Source organism: Pogoniulus pusillus, chromosome Z, assembly GCF_015220805.1.
Source record: "Pogoniulus pusillus isolate bPogPus1 chromosome Z, bPogPus1.pri, whole genome shotgun sequence".
NCBI classification, from domain to species: domain Eukaryota; kingdom Metazoa; phylum Chordata; class Aves; order Piciformes; family Lybiidae; genus Pogoniulus; species Pogoniulus pusillus.
In genome coordinates this window covers 9,263,284-9,285,407 of record NC_087309.1, presented here as the reverse complement: position 1 = coordinate 9,285,407, position 22,124 = coordinate 9,263,284, and the positions used below count along the sequence as shown (strand labels likewise).

At 42.4% G+C, this 22,124-nt stretch overlaps 1 protein-coding gene across 1 annotated transcript in view; it reads left to right on the top strand.

Annotated features, from left to right (window-relative positions):
• The window catches only part of SLC1A3 (solute carrier family 1 member 3), an 83,829-nt gene that overhangs the window by 43,508 nt on the left and 18,197 nt on the right, over positions 1-22,124 (top strand). The window contains exon 4 of the mRNA XM_064176430.1: positions 20,823-21,027. Coding sequence (XP_064032500.1) covers positions 20,823-21,027 — 205 coding nt within the window. The remainder of the gene's footprint in view (positions 1-20,822; positions 21,028-22,124) is intronic.

The following is a 22,124-nucleotide window of genomic DNA, read 5'->3' as shown; positions in this document are numbered from 1 at the left end:
GACATGGACAGTGGCATTGAGTGCACCCTCAGCAAGTGTGCTGACGACACCAAGCTGTGTGGTGCAGCAAATACACTGGAGGAAAGGGATGCCATTGAGAGAGACCTGGACAGGCTGGAGAGGTGGGCACAAGCCAACCTCATGAGGCTCAACAAAACCAAGTGCAGGGTCCTGCATCTGGGTTGGGGCAATGCCAAGCACCACTCCAGTGAGTGGCTGGAGAGCAGCCCTGAGGAGAGGGACTTGGGTGTGCTGCTGGACGAGAAGTTCAACATGAGCCAACAGTGTGCACTTGCAGCCCAGATCCTGGGCTCCATCAGGAGAAAGGTGGCCAGCAGATTGGGAGAGGAGATTCTCCCCCTCTACTCTGCCCTAGTGAGACTCCATCTGGAGTACTGTGTCCAGTTCTGGAGCCCTCATTACAAGAAGGATGTGTATGTGCTGGAGCATGTTCAGGGAAGGGCCACAGGAATGATCAGAGGGCTGGAGCAGCTCTGCTATGAGGACAGACTGAAAGAGTTGGGGCTGTTCAGTCTGGAGAAGAGGAGGCTCCCAGGTGACCTTCTTGTGGCCTTCCAGTATCTGAAGGGGGCCTACAAAAAAGCTGAGGAGGGACCTTTTAGGCTCTAAGGGAGTGACAGGACTAGAGGGAATGGAGCAAAGCTGGAGGTGGGTAGGTTCAGGCTGGACATGAGGAGGAAGTTGTTGAGCATGAGAGTGGTGAGAGGCTGGAATGGGTTGCCCAGGGAGGTGGTTGAGGCCCCATGGCTGGAGGTGTTTAAGACCAGGCTGGATGAGTCTGTGGGCAGCCTGTTGTAGGGTAGGGTATCTGTGCCCATGACAGGGGGGTTGGAACAAGATGATCCTTGTGGTCCCTTCCAGCCCTGACTGATTGTGTGATTCTATGAATGATGCCACTGTTACGTACCCTGTACATTTATCTATGTGTCACTTAAAGATAACACGTGCCATCTGAATTCCAGAAATGGAGGGAAAGGAAGCACTACAGGTCCCTACTTGTCCCTGAGGCTGGCCTTTCTTGAGTCACCTGTCTCAATGTTTCTCAGGTCAACAAAGTATTTACAAGGCATTTATTGTTGTAAAGCATCCATCTGAAGGAAGCACAAGTGCAATTATTGCAAACACAGATTCTTCAGCAGAGCAGGGCAGTTGAGCACAAAGCAAAGTGTCAGTTATTACTACTGTGAAGACAGCTGTATTTAGCAAAATGGTTCTTCAACTCACCAGACACAAAAGCTCCATGTATTCCTTCAGCTGATAGTATCTTGGAAAGACTTTTTTCTTTGCAGGAGTCTATCAAAACCAGATATACCAATGTTCGTCTAGGAAGAGAAGTAAGAACTGTTAAGATATAGAAATACTTGTGAAAAACAAACAAACAAACAAGTTATATTATATGTGAGGCCTTATCACGTGGAAATGAACAGATAAAATGCTTTACAGTTTCATAGTTGCTTAGCAACCCAGTTCTGATACCAAGTGACACTCAAACAAAGAAAACATCCAAGCACTTGACACTCAAGACAACAGAAGTTTAAGATCTTAATGTTATTCTTTAAAGACCCAACATCTCTGGAATTCAAGTATCAAAACAAATTAAATTCCTGGCCCCCTGGTTGTGAAAAGAAGCTCAAAAAATAGATCCTGAGTATATTCTGAATACAAAAGAGTCTCACAACAAAGAGCATTTACTTGAAAACATGTTGGAGTTCAGGGTATTCCAGTATCTGGACAGCATGACTAGTTCCTGAGTAGAGTGATCAAATCTGGTATTAATCATTACACAATGTTCATATTCTCTACATCACTGAAGAGTCTGAAGGGCTTCAAGGTTTTCACAAGTTGTGAAGTGGCTTTTGGGCTAAATACATTGACACATTTATTTAGGTGTTTCAGTTAAGCATGTGATTTCCCACTGGAATGGGCTGCCCAGGGAGGTGGTGGAGTCACCATCCCCGGAGGTGTTGAAGCAAAGCCTGGCTGAGGCACTTAGTGCCATGGTCTGGTTGACTGGCTAGGGCTGGGTGCTAGGTTGGCCTGGATGATCTTGGAGGTCTCTTCCAAATTGATTGATTCTATGAGCCCGATCTTCATGTTCCCAGGACCAGACTTCAGTTTACAAAAATTATATACTTAAATTGAATTCTATTTTCTTCCAGATTAATTACTCTTTTTTATCCTTGGGCAACTATACCACTAACTCCTTACTGGTAGTACATAAGAAGAAGAAAAGTACAGCATTGGACTGGAATTACACTACTTGCACTAAAATTAACATGCCAATGCTGATTCCTTCCTCTACAAACAGCTCTCTTATTTTCTCTCTACTCATATGAAAAGCTAAATACTCACATTATTCTGACATTTCACCACCCACTTCTAACTTAGATTGGAATACTTAGATAATATCAGAGACTCTCCAATGAATATTGTTTCTTGTCAGAGCCAGAGGAAAAATAGGTTTTGGTCAAGAGTTCACCTAGTGAATGGCTATGTCATTAACGAACACATTCCTGCACTGAAAATTAGCTTTGTCCATTATTTACAATTTTAGTATGGCTTTATTGCTCAAACTCTGAAAGAATTAGCTTATTAAGCCTGTCTAATACCCGTCTCAAGGCTAACGAAGCTGTGCAAAGGGGCCCTGTTCACGAGGAAAGTAAAGCTTGCAAATTCAAGTGAAGATGTTTAATAGTTTGTTACAAAGCAAACAGGCTTCTTCTCTGTTCGAGATCATCACAGTCCAATAATAACAGTGATTTTAAACAATCCTTTTCCATCCTTTTAGTTGAAAATCAGCTGATATTTTCTTTAGTACCTCATACCTCTCAAAGAAATCAATACACTCAATCCTGCTGGCAAGCAGGTGATGCCCAGATGGCATCCTTATGGCACGTGAGTTACGGAAGTTGAAACCTGTTTTTCAGCTGTTCTTAGCACTGCAACACCATGGAAGAGAGCTGAATGTTGTTATTAAAACCCACTGACTTCATTCTAGAGGAAGACTTAACTTCTTTCCGTTGCCTGCTAGAAATCTGAAAGGTGGGGAAAGACAAAGCAAAAGTGTAAGGCTTTGATGTTGCAAGGCTGTAACTGAATCACTGACCCAAAGTTCAAGAGGTCACTGAAACAAAGCAGAGAAAAGAAGGAAAATAAAAGCCTGTTCTCATGAAACTTCTATTCCACACTTTCATAATGAGTTCTCAGAACAACCTTAACATCATTACTGAGTTATGAAAAAAAAAAAAATAAAGACAATTTAAAACATAATAGACTAATTGCAGCTACAGTAATAACTCCTTGGTATTCTCCCAGACAACCAGCAACAGAACAAGGAGACACAGTCTCAAGTTGTGCTGGGGGAAGTCTAGGCTGGATGTTAGGAGGAAGTTCTTCCCAGAGAGAGTGATTGGCTTTGGAATGGGCTGCCCAGGGAGGTGGTGGAGGCACCATCTCTGAATGTGTTCAAGCAAAGCCTGGATGAGGCACTTAGTGCCATGGTCTAGTTGACTGGCTAGGGCTGGGTGCTAGATTGGACTGGATGAGCTTGGAGGTCTTTTCCAACATGGTTCATTCTATGATTCTATGAGGCATGTTATAAGGGGACCTTAAATTCACAAATAGGAAGTGCTTCTTTCCCTTTAAGTTGATCTGACTATAACTCATTTTCTTTTCAGTGTGGTTTTAGGGTATAATTAAACTATAATTTATTTCAATAGGAAAAAAAAAAGGAAAAACACTGACGATGTTCTGCATTAGGATGTTCTTATGTATTATTAAGGTATTAACATATGGATTCTAACTAGCATTTTATAATGTTGTTAATTAATGCCTTTTTAAATGCCTATACACAATTTTCCAGATTATATCTGCATCAGAACCTATACTCTCTGAAAAGACTTTGTTACACTTGATAAAGGAAATCTTAGATTGTTTCTAGGCTCTTTATTAAAACTAGATTTTTTTCTTTATGTCATATAAAACTTTATGTGAAAAATTTTTTAATCAAATCCAAGTGAATGTATTTCTTTGAACATTTAGAATCTAAAATTACTCTGTATTGTCAAATTACTGTTCTGAAACTTCTAATGCAAATAATAACTTAGGGATGTGGGCGAGCTCCATGTATTTCCTTTTGACATGGGTAGATAACGCTGGCGTAGTGCATCCTATCCGTACTTGAGCTGGGGACCCTCCTATGCTGTAAGTCATTGCAGTGTTGGGTGTAATGTTTTTCAGCACAAATTTCCCCTGACTGAGACCATGCTCTGTCAACACTGCAGACTTCACTGTCATAGATTGAAAACAGATGATTTTACATCAATATCTGGAGCAGCATGGAAACAATAGCATGGAGCTCCATTCAGTCATTCATGCTGCATCTCATGAATGCAGATAATACTACAGCTTGGTGACAAGTATAATTAGCCTTGAAGTATGAGTGGAGGACTACCAACAAAGTGTGAATCAAGAACAGCCCACAGGAGCATACATACTGTTGCAAAACAGTACAAAGTGGGGAAAAAATGCATGAAGCATGGGAAGGAATATAACTAACTAAAAGGATTACAGGAAAATGTAAACATCAGCAGGGTGTGTGTAACAGACAAAAAGTAAAAGGACAGCTCCATGAGTAGCTCAGATAAATTATCTGGGAGATCAATGGACAGTGGAGCAGCAGATGAATGACTGCTAGCTTGAACACAGAATGAAAATATACCACTTTCAAGATGAACAGATGCACCAGTCAGTGTCACATCACCAACAAATTTTCTACTTAAGAAAAAAAAAAAAGTTATTTAGAGAGTGGGCAGCTACTACTTTAGATTGCTCCAAAAAAACCCAAATCTTATTGAGTGTGATGCTCATGGTATGGGATATTCTGTCCCAGCCAAGCTAGGACACCAAGGTGTAGGTGTGAGCACAGTGCCTGTTGTGGCAGTTGGAAAAGGTAGCAGTAGAAATGTCCTTCCTTGTAAGGGCAGAGACTTGGTGCCATGGTCTAGCCTTGAGCTCTGTGGTAAAGGGTTGGACTTGATGATCTATGAGGTCTCTTCCAACCCTAATGATACTGTGATACTGTGATACTGAACATATCTATGTATGTAAAGGTAATGTCACAAGTCACAGTTCTCTTTTCCAAATTACTTTAATATTGGTGACTTAGAAAAGAAAGATGATCTCAAGGTTTTAAGAAGTTGTCCTAAAATCAGAAGTCAAAGCAGAAATCTAAAGGTCAGGTTGTTACCAAATACATTAGTGACACACTACCCTTACTTCAAATCTTGGTTGAGTCATATCCATCTGGGCACAGCTTCTTTCCAAATGATAGTTGCTGCATGAATATAAAATTAACTTGAGACCCCACCTGGAGCACTGCATCCAGGTTTGGAGACCTCAGCACAGGAAAGACATAGCCCTCTTGGAGCAGGTCCAGAGGAGGGGCGCAAAGATGATCAGAGGGATGCCCAGGTTGTGAGAGCTGGAGTTCTTCAGCCTGGAGAAGAGAAAGCTCCAGGGAGATATTATTGCTGCCTTTCAATATTTCAAGCTTTCTCAGACTGTGCTTGTCGTTGTGAAATAATTTATAGACACCAAAGTATTACACCTCCCAGTAAAACTAAATACGCAAACATACTGTGATTAGATGTTGTATTTATTGAGTGTCAGTGATATTTGTGTTACTAAAGGAAACTTTTGTCAGGAATATGCTCTACTCTTCTGAAAACTGTAGTTGATTTACTTTTCTGGTTTGCAATACAAAAGAATACACATTTCCTGAAACTCACATCTGCCTGAGAAGGACCCTGCTGAGGGCTGTTTAGATACCCATTTAACTCTTCGCATTATTCCATCTTTTGCTCACAGTATTGGAATGTGCCAAACAATATGCTTTTTGAAGGGAAACTAGGGAGTAATTTATCTTCTTTATGTGTGCTAAGCAGAGCAGGAGGGAGAGGCAAGCAGGGATTCACAGCAAGCCATGGAGCAGTGATTAGTAACAGCTGACAGTCTCAAACCAAGACTCTCTTTATTTGGTTACCTCATTGTAATTACAGAGTACAAAGGACCGACTGTCTTCAAGCCAAGAATCAGAGTCCCAGGAACACAGAAAATAGCAGCTCACAGTTTTTTTGGTAACAAAACACTGCTGCTACCTGCACAGTGCAATTCTAAAAAGACGTCTTTCTATGTCCAGACGTTTGGACTAAGCCTTCCTGGAAATGAGATTCTTCTGCTGGGCATAAAGCTGCTTATTTTCTGCATCACAACTGAAAGGAGTGGAGGGGAAACAACATTTGCATAAGAAATAGCATAACGTAACATGGTAAACTTCATTTAATTGGGGAATGTGTTAATGGTGGTAGCTGGTGAGGCAAAACACATCAAGTTAGTTTGGACATGTTGTTACAAGATTGAAATAAACATGCTAGCAGTTACAAGACTTCTAGCCTGTTGCCCAAGGATAAAAATGTTAATTTTCAGTTATTCCAAAGATATGACCAAAAAATGTCTAGTTCAAACATCAAATGCATTATGTAGTAGCAAGATAGAACTGATAAATATACATTTGCTTTCTGGATGGTGTTAGGCACATTACTTAGCGTGCCTAATAATTCATAATGCAATTTCCTTAAATACATATGGAAGCCTTTAATCTGCTAAAACTCATGGTCTCAGTTTTGGCAGACTGAGGCTGGAGTCCTTCACAGACACGTTTTTCTAAGTGCAGCACTTATTAAACAACATTCCACAACATACAGGGCTTGTGTTGTCTGGCTAGTTGGACACTATGTGATGAAGCTGTAAACTACTTACAACATACTTGAAAATACAGATATGGGATAGGAAGCATCTGCCAAGAAACAGTAGCCAGTAGGGGAATCTAATGTGGAAATGCATCTGCTTTTACATCTTCAGTCTGTAAGAGATCTCTAAAGAGAACTTCTGCTGAATTGCTATGAAAATTAAGTGAACATAATTCTAGTCATAGAGGTGCAGGAGTTGAAGAATGGGAGTTAAGGTTTCATTTGAAGAGATCATTGTGCAACATGTCATATGATTTGAAGCATGGGATTGTACCCATATATAACCTGTGACAGCTCTATGCTGGAGGCACCACCTTCTGAGTCCAAATGTGGACCAGTATTGCTGCCCAGCCAGCTCTTCACTGAAACTTCAAATAATAGACTGCATTGCAGTCATAGTGTCTTTTATTTGGACGGTTGTCCACTAGAATCTAACACTAGTTAAGTCAGACTCACAGAATTAATAACATAAATAAATAATTTTTTATTTTTTTTTAATTGGAAGGGATATTTAGGGGTCATCTAGGCCAACCTCCTACCTGCAGTGATCTAGGACATTTTTCGTTAGATCAGATTGCTCAGAGTCCAAACTTGACCTTGAATGTTTCCAACCATGGGGCCTCTACTGCCTTTCTGGGCAACGTGCTGGTATTTAGCAAACCTTACTGTAAAAAAATTTCTTCCTTATATCTAGCCTGAATCATAAAATCATAGAATCAACCAGGTTGGAAGAGACCTCCAAGATCATCCAGTCCAACCTAGCACCCAGCTCTATCCAGTCAACTAGACCAAGGCACCGAGTGCCTCATCCAGTCCTTTCTTGAACACCTCTAGGGACGGTGCCTCCACCACCTCCCAGGGCAGCCCATTCCAATGGGAAATCACTCTCTCTGTGAAGAACTTCCTCATAACATCCAGCCTAAATCTCTCCTCTTTTAGTTTAAAACCATTATCTCTTGTCCTATTGCAACAAGCCTTTCTAGAAAGATTGTTCCAATCTTTATTATATTATATTACGAGCCCCTTATAAGTATTGAAGGGCTACAGTAAGGTTTCCCCAGAACTTTCTCTTCTCCAAGGCAAACCACCCTGAGTCTTTCAACCTTTTTTCACACTAGCATTCCTCCCCTCTGGCTGTTTTTGTGGCACTCATTCCAATAGGTCCATATCTTCCCTCTGCTAAAACCTGCAGATTTGAAAACACTATTCCACTAGGGTGGAGTAGAGGGATAGAATCACACCTCCCTTGACCTGCTTGCCGTGCTTCTTATGCTGCAGTCCACAGTACAGTTGGTATTTTAAGCTGCAAGCACACATTGCCTGCTCATGCACAGTTTTTCATGCAGCAGTATCCCCAAGCCCTTCTCCACAGGAGTGCTCTCCATTCCTTCATCCTCCAGCCTGTGTTAGTAGTGGGAATTGCCACGACTCAGGTGCAGGACCCTGCACCTGGCCATGTTGAACTTCATGAGCTTCACACAGGCTCACTTCTTAAGCTTGTCCAGTTCACTCTGAATCATGTTCCATCCCTCTGACATGTCAACCACAGCACTCAGACTGGTGTCACTTGCAATCCCACTATGTCATTGATGAAAATATTAAGCAGCACTGGTCCTGGTATGGGCCCTTAAGGGACACCACTTGTTACTGATCTCCATCTGGACATTGATGAATGAAGTTATTTGTGTACGGAAACAAGCAGGCAAGGCTGTGGAATAATCTACCATGAAAATATTTAGGATAAAAATAGCAACGAATTTGATCCTTAAGCTGTATCAGAATGCTATACTCGATAGCTTTGGACATATTTTCCTCTTTGCTAAATAAGATACAACTAATCTTGATACATTGAAACCAGACAGAGTTTCACACATTGAAGTTATTTCACTGGAAGAATAGTATCAGTGATGCATAACAAAAGAATGGTTAATCGTAAGGTGAAAAATCACTGTGAAGCCACTAGAAATTGTTTGGACTTCTACCACTTACAGCAAATCGCTGATACGCTGACATTATCATGGTTTCACAAACATTTTCCTTCTAATGATTATCCTGTGGTTAGAAGAATTTATGTTTGTAGTCAGGAGTATGAAGGATGAAAAAAAAAAAAATGGCCAGTTACAAAATACTTTCCCTCTACAAGAGTTAGAAAGGGATGAAGGAAATATTTTTGAAGGTAGAACGTATTACATCTTTTTTACCAGTGTATTTTTGGGATGGTTCCATCAAGGAATACAGCCCTCAGAAAGAGTTCGGTTCGCACCATTTTTTCATGTGTAAAGCTTTTAGAATCACAGAGAGGCATCCAGAGTCTACATTCCAGTTTACTTTAAAGCAATCACTCTATGAATAACACAGATAACTAGGTATGCAGGGTTAGGTTAGAGTTCTCAGAGAAAGTCTTTTCATCAAATGCAACCTTTCTTCTTACTGTAGTAGTGGAGAACCCACAAAGAAAGGTACAGGACTTTCTTTCAGTGCTTGTGTGGGTTCTTCTACATGTTGTTAAGCCCCACCTTTCTGTGATTTCTCTGATTCACTCGTGCAATGAGCTTTTTTTCACCCATGTGTGTCTTCATTAAGGTTATCTGTTTTTTTATGCTGACTGAGTTCTACTGAAGGGAGTGCTGTTCTGACTGCCACTGTCCCTCTAGAACTCTCCTGAGCCTAGGTGTTCTTAACTCAAACCTTATTCTCCCTTTGTCATTAGATGGTGGGTGGTGGTTTCTCAGCTATCTGGTGAGAACAGAGCCAGCTTAAAAAAAATCATAGAATCAACCAGGTTGGAAGAGACCTCCAAGATCAGCCAGTCCAACCTAGCACCCAGCCCTAGCCAGTCAACTAGACCATGGCACTGAGTGCCTCATCCAGGCTTTGCTTGAACACCTCCAGGGGTGGTGCCTCTACCATCTCCCTGGGCAGCTCATTCCAATGGGAAATCACTCTCTCTGTGAAGACAACCAGGAGGAAGAGAGGAACACTTAACTTGCTTTAGCAGCACTGCCACCGAAGGGCAAAGGATGCAGTTTAACAATAAAGCCAATGTGTAATGGAAACATCCTGTGGGGCAGGCCTAACCCTTTAAGAGCCACTCTTAGCCATTTAATTGGCTCATTGACTTGCAATGGGTTTCATTAGTCAGCTGGGCTTAATCATGGTCACATAATTTTGGATCAAACGCAACCGCTAATTCTCCTGCGAGGTATTTGCCTGGTGTTCTTAATGGACATGGGAAAATTAATGAAATACCTGATTTCATTATTTGAATTTCCCTATTCAAATGAAGATAAATAAAACTGATATTTCTGGGGAGCTTGTCCCATCAGTTTATGCAAAAAAAGGCCTGCAGAGCTCTATTTCTGGCATGTATTTTATGTAGCTTCACAAAGTCATCGGCTGTATTTTTTTAATATTAATTAATTTTGCCAATACATTTTCTTTGAAAACGGTATTTAGATTTTCTTTTTTTTCTTTACTGCCACTGCTATTAAAGAAACAATAATCTAGAGCTTGGACTAATTTTGGACCTGATCTTGTGAAGGGCTCAATTGTGAAGGCTTTAAATTTTATTTTACTTTTTCTCTTTTGGGAGTGCTCAGCATCATGCATGAAATGCTCAGCAGCTATCATAATAAAGCTTTAGTGCTTAATCATTTTAGGCTTGGGCAATCCTTCCACTGTCTTCACCTAACTTCTGCTTTTTCCTCACAACTTTTCTGTCAGCATATTTTACCATGACCTTGTGCAATGTTACTCATTTCCACAGATCTCCATCAACATACACAAAAGGGATTGTTCTCATGATCTCACACTGAGAGTTTACTCATCACACAGTGCTTAGTGGACGTAGGGGGTCGGGAGTAGCCCATTTAAAACTACTTCATTAGCAGAGTGAAAGACAACCTTGAAGAAACAAAATTAGGGCAACACTCCTAAGTCAACAGTTGCCTTTATTGCTATTCCACCATAGGAGTCCTTAACAAGAAACTGCAATTTCCTAATGAAGAGGCAGTAAAGAATAAACAGGAAAATAATTAACAACAAAAAGATGTTCTGATCGTAATGCTTTACTTTTAAAGACTGAATGTAAAATGTGTAAAGGAAAATCATACAAAAATCTACATTAGCAATTCACTTCTGATATGTAGAATAAAGAAAGAAGTAGTGATCATAACAATCCTCTTTTTTTATTTCCAGCTGTCAACATACCATAGGACCAGAATGCAGAACTGGCTTGTCATTTTCCATACTTGCATATTTATATGCTTCATGTGTGGCTACACATCAGCGGGATTCTGGCTTAGAGTCATTCAGTTATATGCCCACTGATGATTCACAACATCACAGAATATTAGGGGTTGAAAAGGACCTTGAAAGATCATCCAGTCCAACACCCCTGCCAGAGCAGCATCACCTGGAGTAGGTTACAGAGGAATACACCCAGGAAGTTTTTGAATGCCTCCAGATAAGGAAACTCCGCTTCTCTGGGCAGCCTGTTCCAGTGTTCTGTCACCCTCACAGTGAAAAGGTTTATCCTTATGTTTACCCAGCTCTGTCCTCCTGACCCCCTTCACCTATTTATAAACGTTAATGATGTCACTCCTCAGTCTTCTCTTTTCCAAACTAATAAGTCCCAGCTCCCTCAGCCTTTCCTTGTAAGGGAGATGTTCCACTCCCTTCACCATCTTTGTGGCTCTGCGCTGGACTCTCTCAAGGAGCTTCCTGCCCTTCCTGAACTGAGGGGCCCAGAACTGGACACAATATTCCAGGTGCAGCCTCATCAGGCCAGAGTAGAGGGGGAGGAGAACCTCTTTTGACCTACTAGCCACACCTCTTCTAATACAGCCCAGGATGTCTTTGGCCTCCTTAGCCACCAAAGCACATAGCTGGCTCATGGTCATCCTTCTATCCAGCAGGACCCCCAGGTCCATTTTCCCTATGCTACTCTCCCACAGATCAGCCCTCAACCTGGTCTGGTACATGGGCATTGTGTTTTCCCATATGTAAGACTCTACACTAAGCCTGTGTTGCAGGGCGGGGGGGGGGGGGGGGGGGGGGGGGGTGGGTCTCTATTCCTCCCTTATTAGGGGGAGGTGAGGAATTAATTTGAGGTGGTATTTATTTATTTATTTATTTAAATTAATATTTACAAACTCTTGCCACCCCCAACCACTGTGTAATTAAATAGAGTTCTAGTGCAAAGTTATGAAAACAATAAGGGCATGATATATGTACAGGGATTTGATCATTAACTATAGACAGAAGGAGATTTCCCTCAGGCTTAATGCCTGTTTAAGAACTATGCTGTCTGCCCAGCAGGGGCTGAAAGCTGTCTGCTCTAAGGCAGAGATAACTTATATTACAAAGGAGTCAAAGCTTACTTAGATGTGTTGCCCTTAATTATTAATCACCCTCTCAGGGTTGTATCACAACAAGTGCCCAGTGTCCGGATCTCTGGAGGCTGGAATCCTCCCGGCTTGTGAGGGGGAAACTAGATAAATCTCCCAGTCTCTGGGGTAAACAGGTTTTCTCTAACCTTTTGTTCTCCTGGTGTGAGGTGGTTTCTGCCTCGATGCTGCTGGTTTTCTGCCTGCTGTGTGTCCACAGCTGGCAGGATTCCAGGAACAGGAGAAGGATTTTTCCGTGCAGCTTCTGGCACGGTCTTCTCACAGCTAGCAGGCTGTGTTTGTGGGTTTGCAGACAATTCAGAGGTCTGCTGTCCTGGTTCTTCAGGCTAAAGCTGGGAGCCTGTGCTCTGTAGATAAATGCAAGATAGCAGGCCAGTATGCACAGCTGGCTCTAGGCTTAGGGGGCTATTGGCTCCCCATATGTATCAAGTGCAGGCTTGAATGTGCTCTGCTTCTAAAGGTTCGCAGACAGCTTCACTGCGCCTTGAGATCAATGCAAGAGGGATGAGCCTCAGCAAACATGCAAGCGAGGACCAGGCTCCATGTCTGGGCTTTTGCAAGCAAGTCAGGGCAGCAGGATGCTGCTGTGTGGATCAGAGAACGGAGCTGTGCTGCAGGCAGGGTCAGAGAGCTGAGTCTGAACAGCTAAGTCTGAACACTCTGAACACGTGGTGCACCTTTGCACCCCTCTTTATAGACTGTGGGCTGAGATTCGTGGCCCTTTTGGCCATCTAAAGTGACCAATCAGGTTGGCAGTAAGCCAAACCTTACCTTAATAGGTAGAAGCTGTTTGCCTGGACCCTCCCAAATATGGGGATCACCTGGGCAGACCCAAGGGATACATGGGCTGGGTGTGTATGTGTTACACAACCTGTTTACTACCATGGATCCTGGCAGGAAAACATGTCCAGACATGTAGAGGCATATAGGGGCCTCTGTTTCAGGCTGCAGCCCCTCCACCACAGCCTGTTGTATTTCATGAAGTTATTTCATGGTTGCCTCACACTGGTGGCTCCTCAGCCAAGTGTCCATGCCAAGGCTCTGAATCTGTGGATCTTCTCATAGTGAGCAGGGTTGCTATTGTCCAGTGAGGAGAGGCAGGGAACACTGGGTTGTGTAATTCACAAAAATTGAGGCTGAGGGGTGACCTCATTGCTCTTCACATCCTTCTCTGCAGGGGAAGTGGAGTGAGGCATGCTGACCTTTTTGCTCTGGGACACATGGGACTGGTTCAAAGCTGTGTCAGGAGAGATTTAGACTGGACAGTAGGAAGCACTTCTATGCTGAGAGGGTAGACAAACACTGGAACAGACTTTTAAAGAGGGTGATCAATGCCCTAAGTTCATCACTGTTTCAGAGGCATTTGGGTAATGCCCATAGCAGTAAGATTTAACTTTTCACCAGCCTTGAGGTAGTCCAGCAGCTGGACTAGATGATTCTTGTAGGCTCCTTCCATCTGAACTTCTCTAGTCTTTGTTTAACATTTCCATTAGTATACATTAAAAGTAATTCTAAATGAACCAGAAGTTAAAAACACTGTAGGGAAAATGTTACATTCTTCTGTTAAAAACAGAAGCATTTTAGTGTAGGGAAGCAAACACATTTTACAGAATTCTTAAGCAGAAAGATTTCAGAAACAGGGAGCTTCAACATGAAAAGCAGTATCTGAGTATTTTAACTCTTTTAAAACTGAAATAATAGGTATCTACATATGGATGCAATTAGCTAGTTAGTTCTAGTTAGTCGTTAAGGACAGGAATGATTTTGCTGATTAGGAACTTGTCAACAGAAGCAGAGCCTCAGTCATACCAGCTGCTAAACAGTTACCACGGTGGAAAATGTGCATATACCATCCAATTCTATAAATCTGTATATTCTTTCTTTCTAAAGGAAACCCAGAAGGCAAAAACTCTTCTTAGGGAACTGGAACACCTCAATGCCTCTCTCTGAGGCATTTAGTGCCATGGTCTAGTTGACTGGATAGGGCTGGGTGATAGGTTGGACTGGATGATTTTGGAGGTCTCTTCCAACCTTTTTGATTCTATGATTCATACTCTAACAGGTTAATTAAGAATGTACGGAACTCAGATCTCAGACTCACAATTTAACAAGGCCAAGTGCAGGGTTCTGCACTTTGGCCACCACAACCCCAAGCAGCACTACAGGCTGGGGACAGAGTGGCTGGAGAGCAGCCAGGAGGAAAGGGACCTGGGGGTGCTGATAGATAGTAAGCTGAAGATGAGGCAGCAGTGTGCCCAGGTGGCCAAGAGAGCCAATGACATCCTGGCCTGCATCAGGAACAGTGTGGCCAGTAGGACAAGGGAGGTTATTCTTGCCCTGTACTCAGCCCTGGTCAGACCACACCTTGAGTGCTGTGTCCAGTTCTGGGCCACTCAATTCAAGAGAGATGTTGAGGTGCTGGAACATGTCCAGAGGAGGGCAACAAAGCTGGTGAGGGGCCTGGAGCACAAATCCTATGAGGAGAGGCTGAGGGAGCTGGGGAGGTGCAGCCTGGAGAAGAGGAGGCTCAAGGGTGACCTCACTGCTGTCTGCAACTACCTGAAGGGAGGCTGTAGCCAGATGGGGGTTGGTCTCTTCTCTCAGACAACCAGCAACAGAACAAGGGGACACAGTCTCAAGTTGTGCCAGGGGAGGTATAGGCTGGATATTAGGAAGAAGTTTTTCACAGAGAGAGTGATTGGCATTGGAATGGGCTGCCCAGGGAGGTGGTGGAGGCACCGTCCCTGGGGGTCTTCAAGCAAAGCCTGGATGAGGCACTTAGTGCCATGGTCTAGTTGACTGGCTAGGGCTGGATGCTAGGTTGGACTGGATGGTCTTGGAGGTCTCTTCCAACCTGGTTGATTCTATGATTCTATGACTGGAGGACATTGGCCTATTCTGCAAAAAAATCAACCGATGCAATTGTGATAATTAAAGGAAAAAAGCGTTGTGAAGTTGTAGGACTTTTTAACACAACCTCTGCTTTTTGACTTTTAAAATTGTTCCCTGGGATTTATTTTTGAACAAGTGGATGTACATCTGCTACTGGCTTCTATGTTGTCTAAAGAAAACATCCTCAGAATATTTCAGCTTTGATCTTCCCAAGGAGGACAGCACCACCCCTCTGCATTAGTGCAATCTGGCATTACACACAGACTACATGCAGTATGTATTCAATGTCAAGAAAATTAGAAACAGCAGAAGAAACTCTGCATTTGTACTTGAAAAAAACTCCAAAAGCTGACACCAAAACAGTGACAGTGTAGTAACTATTCAGGAAAGACACCACATGGTCAGTTCAAGCTAATTGTCAGACTTGTGATTAGGTCAGAGGAACAATCAGAATTCACAGTTTAACAGTTTAGAATGTTTAGCGACTTATTCAACTACGTTTTGCTTCCTTTCCCCTTCATCCTTTAGCTCTTTCTCCTTCTCGTGCAATTGCATACTTACTTTCTTGCTGCCTTTCCTACATCCTGAATATTTTCATTCCTTCTCCAAGAGAACAACACAGTGCTTTGCTTTTTGCCCTGACACTACGGAGAACTCCTTGTCATATCTTCATTTCATCCACAGCGTGACTGATTCCCCAGTTCTCGAGAGAAAGAGTAGGTGAAGGGAGAGGACAGAGGTAAGGGCTTGAGCTTGTTTGTAGTTTTACAAAATTATGCCTGCACCCTCCTTTCTTCTCTTCTGTTCCCTGACTCCCTCCCCATCAACACTTAAAAAATAATTCCCATTCATGTTGTGTGCACACACATGCTGGGAGAAATTACAGCTGCTCTGCTCCAGGTTGCCTTGACAACTTCAAGGCATCCCTGTGCGTGGGCACCGGTGGCATAGCAAAGTTTCCCAGGCCCCCTGGGGAAGGGGAGGGGGAGAGAAGAGGCAGAGGTGCTGTATCCAGTAGCCATGAGTAGGAGACAGCAAGAGCAGGATGAAATGGGCACATACATCTCCCACGGGACAATGGGAGTTCTGCTGGCTGGCTATGAAAGGACACGCTGAGGATACAATGGTCTGTGGCACATGAAAGCTTTGGAGTGAACTTTATTGCTTCTCCATTAAGGACCCTTCCCAAGTCCTATTCAGCTCTAAGTGATCTTGTCAACATCTTTAAAATGGGAAGAAAAAAACCTCATTCCTTCATGTTTTGAAAACAACTCTTTTTTAAAGATAATTATTCTTGTTGGTATGCTGGAAGCTTTCACAGTTTTGTACAGTACCAAGTGTCCCTCTTGTGGGTTACCTGAGCTCCTTTTAACTTCACTGGGAGAGGAGGCTTCATGGCAGCCCCCCGTAAGGGCTCTCTGAGGTGAGAACTTGCTTCCTCCTCACATAGTATTTGTTGTTACTTAGGCCTGGCAGCCATTCACTTTGCACACTTGCTGCTACACTTGCCACAAGCAGATAGAGCTCGAGAAGAAGGAAATTGCTCCTCCCTAATTTGAAGCTGAGAAATCATTTACCTGACAGCAAGAGCAGCAAAGACACTGAACAGCCTGAAAAAAAGGTGGCTGTGTGGTCACATCCAGAGTGCACAATAGGAAACCAAACTGAAAAGCAGTTTATAAAGAGCATGACTCTTGCTCTGTCACTTGCATGCAGTTCACCACTCAACCCCAGAATCATTCCAAGAAAGAAATAGGATCACATGCTCCAACCCTCCAACACATCAGTCTTTAGTGGTAAGATAATCCTCATGCCCTTCACTGACTGAGCGATTTTTGGAGCACAGGAGACTCAAACGTGTGGAGGACAAAGAAAGACAGGGCTTGGTTAAAGTGGTAAGCACGTATGCCTGTGAAACTTGTACACTGGCAGTGCTCAGCTTCTAGTCCTGAATCTATTACCCAGCAAGGGCAGGATAGAGAGAACTGACTGATCAAACATCTTTGCATTTTCAAAGCATCTCTCACAGGTTCAGGGCTATAATGGCCATAAATCAGTGACAGATGCCCTCTACCAGCCCCTCTCCCTTCCCAGTGGGAACAGAAACAGAGTAAGGGAGAAGGACATAAGAGTGGAAAAGAACATTGAAACTACTTCAGTAAAAATAATAATAATAATAAAATGAAATACATACAAATATGTACAAAACTAGTGTCAAACCCAACTGCCCTGAGGGCAACTAGTCAACATCACTATTGATGCTGTGGTAGAAGTCCTAGACTGGTCTCAGCAGCAGACAGGAACTAGATTCAGGAGCTGAATTCTGGAACCGAATTCAGGAACCCCTGGACCAAGCTCAAAGGCAGAATAGACAGACTCCTATCTGGATGTTAGCTGCTGAAGAAGAGGAAAAGAAAAAGAAGAGGAACTTGACCCTCATAACTCCTCAGCTTTATACTAAATATGTCTTAAACGGAATGGAATACCCACCTGGTCAGTTTTGGGTCAGCTGGACTCCTCCCTGCAGGTGCAGTTTTTTACTCTTCACTCCCAACACAGCACACAAGATTTAGTGGTGCCCTTCATCTGCATAAATCCTTGGTGCTAATTAGAAATACTGAGTCTTATCACTGCTGGAAAAAGACACTGTCTGTGAAAACATGTCATTATCTGCAGAAAGTGAACATGAGCCAGCAGTGTGCACAGGTGGCCAAGAGAGCCAGTGGCATCCTGGCCTGCATCAGGAATGGTGTGGTCAGCAGGAGCAGGGAGGTCATTCTGCCCCTGTCCTCTGCACTGGTTAGACCACACCTTGAGTACTGTGTTCAGTTCTGGGCCCCCCAGTTTAAAAGGGACATTGAGATGCTTGAGCGTGTCCAGAGAAGGGCGACGAGGCTGGGGAGAGGCCTTGAGCACAGCCCTACGAGGAGAGGCTGAGGGAGCTGGGATTGTTTAGCCTGGAGAAGAGGAGGCTCAGGGCTGACCTTATTGCTGTCTACAACTACCTGAGGGGTGGTTGTGGCCAGGAGGAGGTTGCTGTCTTCTCTCAGGTGGCCAGCACCAGAACAAGAGGACACAGCCTCAGGCTGTGCCAGGGGAGATTGAGGCTGGAGGTGAGGAGAAAGTTCTTCCCTGAGAGAGTCATTGGGCACTGGAATGGGCTGCGCGGGGAGGTGGTGGAGTCGCCGTCCCTGGGGCTGTTCAAGGCAAGGTTGGACGTGGCACTTGGTGCCATGGTCTAGCCTTGAGCTCCGTGGTAAAGGGTTGGACTTGATGATCTGTGAGGTCTTTTCCAACCCTGATGATACTGTGATACTGTGATAATTAGAAGAGGTTGAGCTGAAACGTGAATTCACTGAGCAGTTTGTTCTGTTCTAACTCAAAGCAGGAGACCTTCCTACCAAACTGTATAGGTTAGCATTGTCATGCTCAGTATGTAACCCGAGTTTAAAGCTGACCTTAGCTAGAACAAATAAATACAGAACCCATTGATGCTGCTTCAGAATCACAACATAAAATAGCAATTGAAGCGTACAAATACAAATTTATCTGGACTAGCATGCAGACATTCCATTTTTTTTACTTTTTAGATTGCAATTCTTTTTTAATTTACATGTTAATACCTTAAAAATTAAACATGCAAAAAACGATGTCTGATACAAGTATTGTGTAACTCAGTGGCAGATCTGGCATTAGCCAAAATTTTTATGCATCAGTTAGTTACATTTGCATTATTTTGAGGACTCTAGAGATATAATCAGTCCTCCATCCACTGACAATAGGTCCACAGGACTTACTTTTTGTTTTTGAGGTAACCATCTTCCCCACAGAATTTCAAAACCTAAAAGTAGACTTACCATGAGTATTACTGTCCAGTTTTACAGACAAAAAAGGTGAGCAGAAAACCCACAGGATCAAGTGCTTCTAATGTTGGATTTGCATTTCCAAGTTCTTACTCTAGCACTCTGCTCTTCCACTGCAGTGGCACATACAAATTAAGGAATTCTGGGTGCAAATCTAGTGATATCCCTTTGCAATTAATTTTGTCCCTGGAGCTGTTCAAGGCAGGATTGGACGTAGCACTTGGTGCCATGGTCTAGCCTTGTGCTCTGTGGTAAAGGTTTGGACTTGATGACCTATGAGGTCTCTTCCAACCTTGGTGATACTGTGTGATACTGTGAATCTCACTGTCTGTAGTGGCTTTGTTAAGAAGGACAGGCAAGCAGTGGCTTTTTGTAGGAAGGACAGGCAAGCACTAGCTACAATGAGAGGGTAAGTATGAAGAATGTGATTGGTTTTATACTCCGAAGATTTGACCAGAGCCTGGAACACAGCCTTGATCTCAGTTGCATTGGTGACAAGCCTACTTTGACTGTGACTCTAGTAGCATGTATTTCCTCCTCCTCTGTCTAGACAGACAGAAGTCTGTTTAGAGACCTAGAATTGTCTGAGAAAACATGCAGCTTTTCTACATCGTGGTTCTACTTTCATTGTCTCCTGATTATTTACATTCATACAGTCCTGTTGTTTAATCTTAAATGCTTTCTCCCCTGAGGCAGGTACCCTGAGCAGAAGGTGGTGAACCTGCATTTTGTTTGATTTGTTCAAAGATAGCACCTAGATAAATGTGTGGACAGACCATAAAAGTCTAGTTCAGACAGTGTCATACAGGGGTCTAAAGGATAAATAAATAAGCAAACAAAAAAAACTTTTTCATGACCTCTTTTCTCATTCTGCATATTAAAAAACTTGATTCCAAGAAGAAATATTAGCACTGTCCTGAGTCAGATGGTGAAGCCTTCAGATGAAGTATGGAGAAGTTACTGATTATTTGAACTTCTAAGGAGAAAGAGCAAAATGGCATTTTAAGCACACTAACTGCACCTGTTGGAAAGAGAAGGAGCATTTCCATTTCTGACAGTCTTCATGAAACACTCTTTCTCAAAGATCCAGAGTTCTTTCCCTGGCAGAACTGCACCTCCACTTAAAAAACACAGTTCAGCCCTTCGTTTGCTATCTGATGAACAAGCACTTTGGAGGATGCCATAATGAGCGCCCGAGTATTCACAGCAGATCAGATGCTTTAAGATGAGCCAAGAATTGGGATTAATGTTGCAAGTTTTGCAAAGCTTATGAAAGACTCTGAGTGCTTATTCATACAGTAGCAACGATTTTCTGAAACAAACTAACAACATTTAGTCTGTTTTAAATTCCCGTGGCTTGGGATGGAGGCAAACTGAGGTAATTCCACTGGGAATTGAAAACTCTTCATACACATTAGTTGAAACAAATACTGCCACAATTACTTAAAATGACTGTGTTTTCTTATTACTATGCAGCACTTTTCTAAGGCACATTTTTCAGACTAAAGTAACTATGATAAAAACCATGAATTGACTCACTGGAATATGGGGAATGCCACACTACATTGGGCTAGTAATCTTTAACAAAGTGTTAAGAAAGCACAGAATCAGCAGGTTTTTATAACAGAAAGTTATGTGATAACAAGCATTAGGGGTGGAACGGGAAGACAGTGGCAGTATGAGCGGCAAAAGAGGGCCAACCTACTTTGAGTAACATTAAATGTACTGGTTGTCAAAACTCTTCCCACAAACCCATTTTCATCATGCTGAGATTATACTTTTTACTCACAACTGTATGAGGTGAATGTCCTTGTGCTTAAATTTACTAGGAATTGCTGCCCTGGATAGTAAAGCATCAGGGAAGATGGGAGTCCGAGCAGTAGTCTACTACATGAGTACTACAATCATTGCTGTACTGATTGGTATAATCATTGTGGTCATCATCCACCCTGGGAAAGGTACTAAAGAAAATATGCACAGAGAAGGCAAAATTGTGCAAGTGACAGCAGCAGATGCCTTTCTTGATTTAATCAGGTATGGCTATGATATCGCACATTTTCTGTACCAATAGTAATGAGAGTAATATTTATATCCACACAAGAACAAATGTGACCCTTTTTAGACAGTGACTACATAAACTAGTCAAATATTTTTCATCTGTGTGATGCCAATATCTCTAATTCCTAGAATGCTACAAAAGAACACACTGACTTATTTTCAAACCCAGCTGTTGCAAGGGAAGAAATTACTTCTAATAGTCAAAGAAAGATTATTTCTTTCACTTACAAAAGAAAGAATTCTGTTCTGCTATCTGCATGGGTCTTTCCCCCTACTTCCATAGCACAATCCTTATTACCAAATTCCTCTGCTTTTCTTTATTTCCAACTTTTGACAGTTTTCTCACTTCACTTGAATCCCTGATTTAGCTACTCATCTTGATTTTGAATTGTAGCCTCCAACCTGGGTGCATCTACTCAACTTGTTAAATTGTATGGATGGGAAATAAATTCTAGGAACAGGGAAGTAAAATGCTTGAGATAGAGGGGCACAGATATAAAATTTTCTTTTCTCCTTGCTCAGAGACTCTGCAATGCCTCTTTTATAGAGCTCATTTGTCACAGATGTATTCCAGGGAGTAGGGAAGCTGAGGTTTTGAACTCGGGAGCTTTTCCACAGGTAAAGCCACCAAAATTTTGTGTTCCACTAACCCATTTGGAGAAGCCAGAGACATGGAGAAAGGCCTCCAAGAGTCATGCTGCCAGGAAGGGGGACTTCAGAAAGACCCATGAAGAGGTTTGCACTCAGATTCCTCAAGATTTATTCAGTCAGGCTGCTTCTAATTCCCTCTGAAATGTCACCATTCTGGAAAGCAAATAGACAAACAAGTATACACACACACACATATATATGTATGTGTGTAATTATATGTGCATGTGTCACTATTAAAGAATACACCAATCTCAGGAATATTTTTTTCTTAATCATGACAAGAATCTAAATCAAGTGATAAATGTCATGAGGTACTAGACCACATGACTGCAAAAAGTGTTCGAAAAGTTGAAATTCATTAAATATTAACAACTTGTTTATTAATCCAGATTCAGAATGAGTTCATAAGTACAAGACTCACA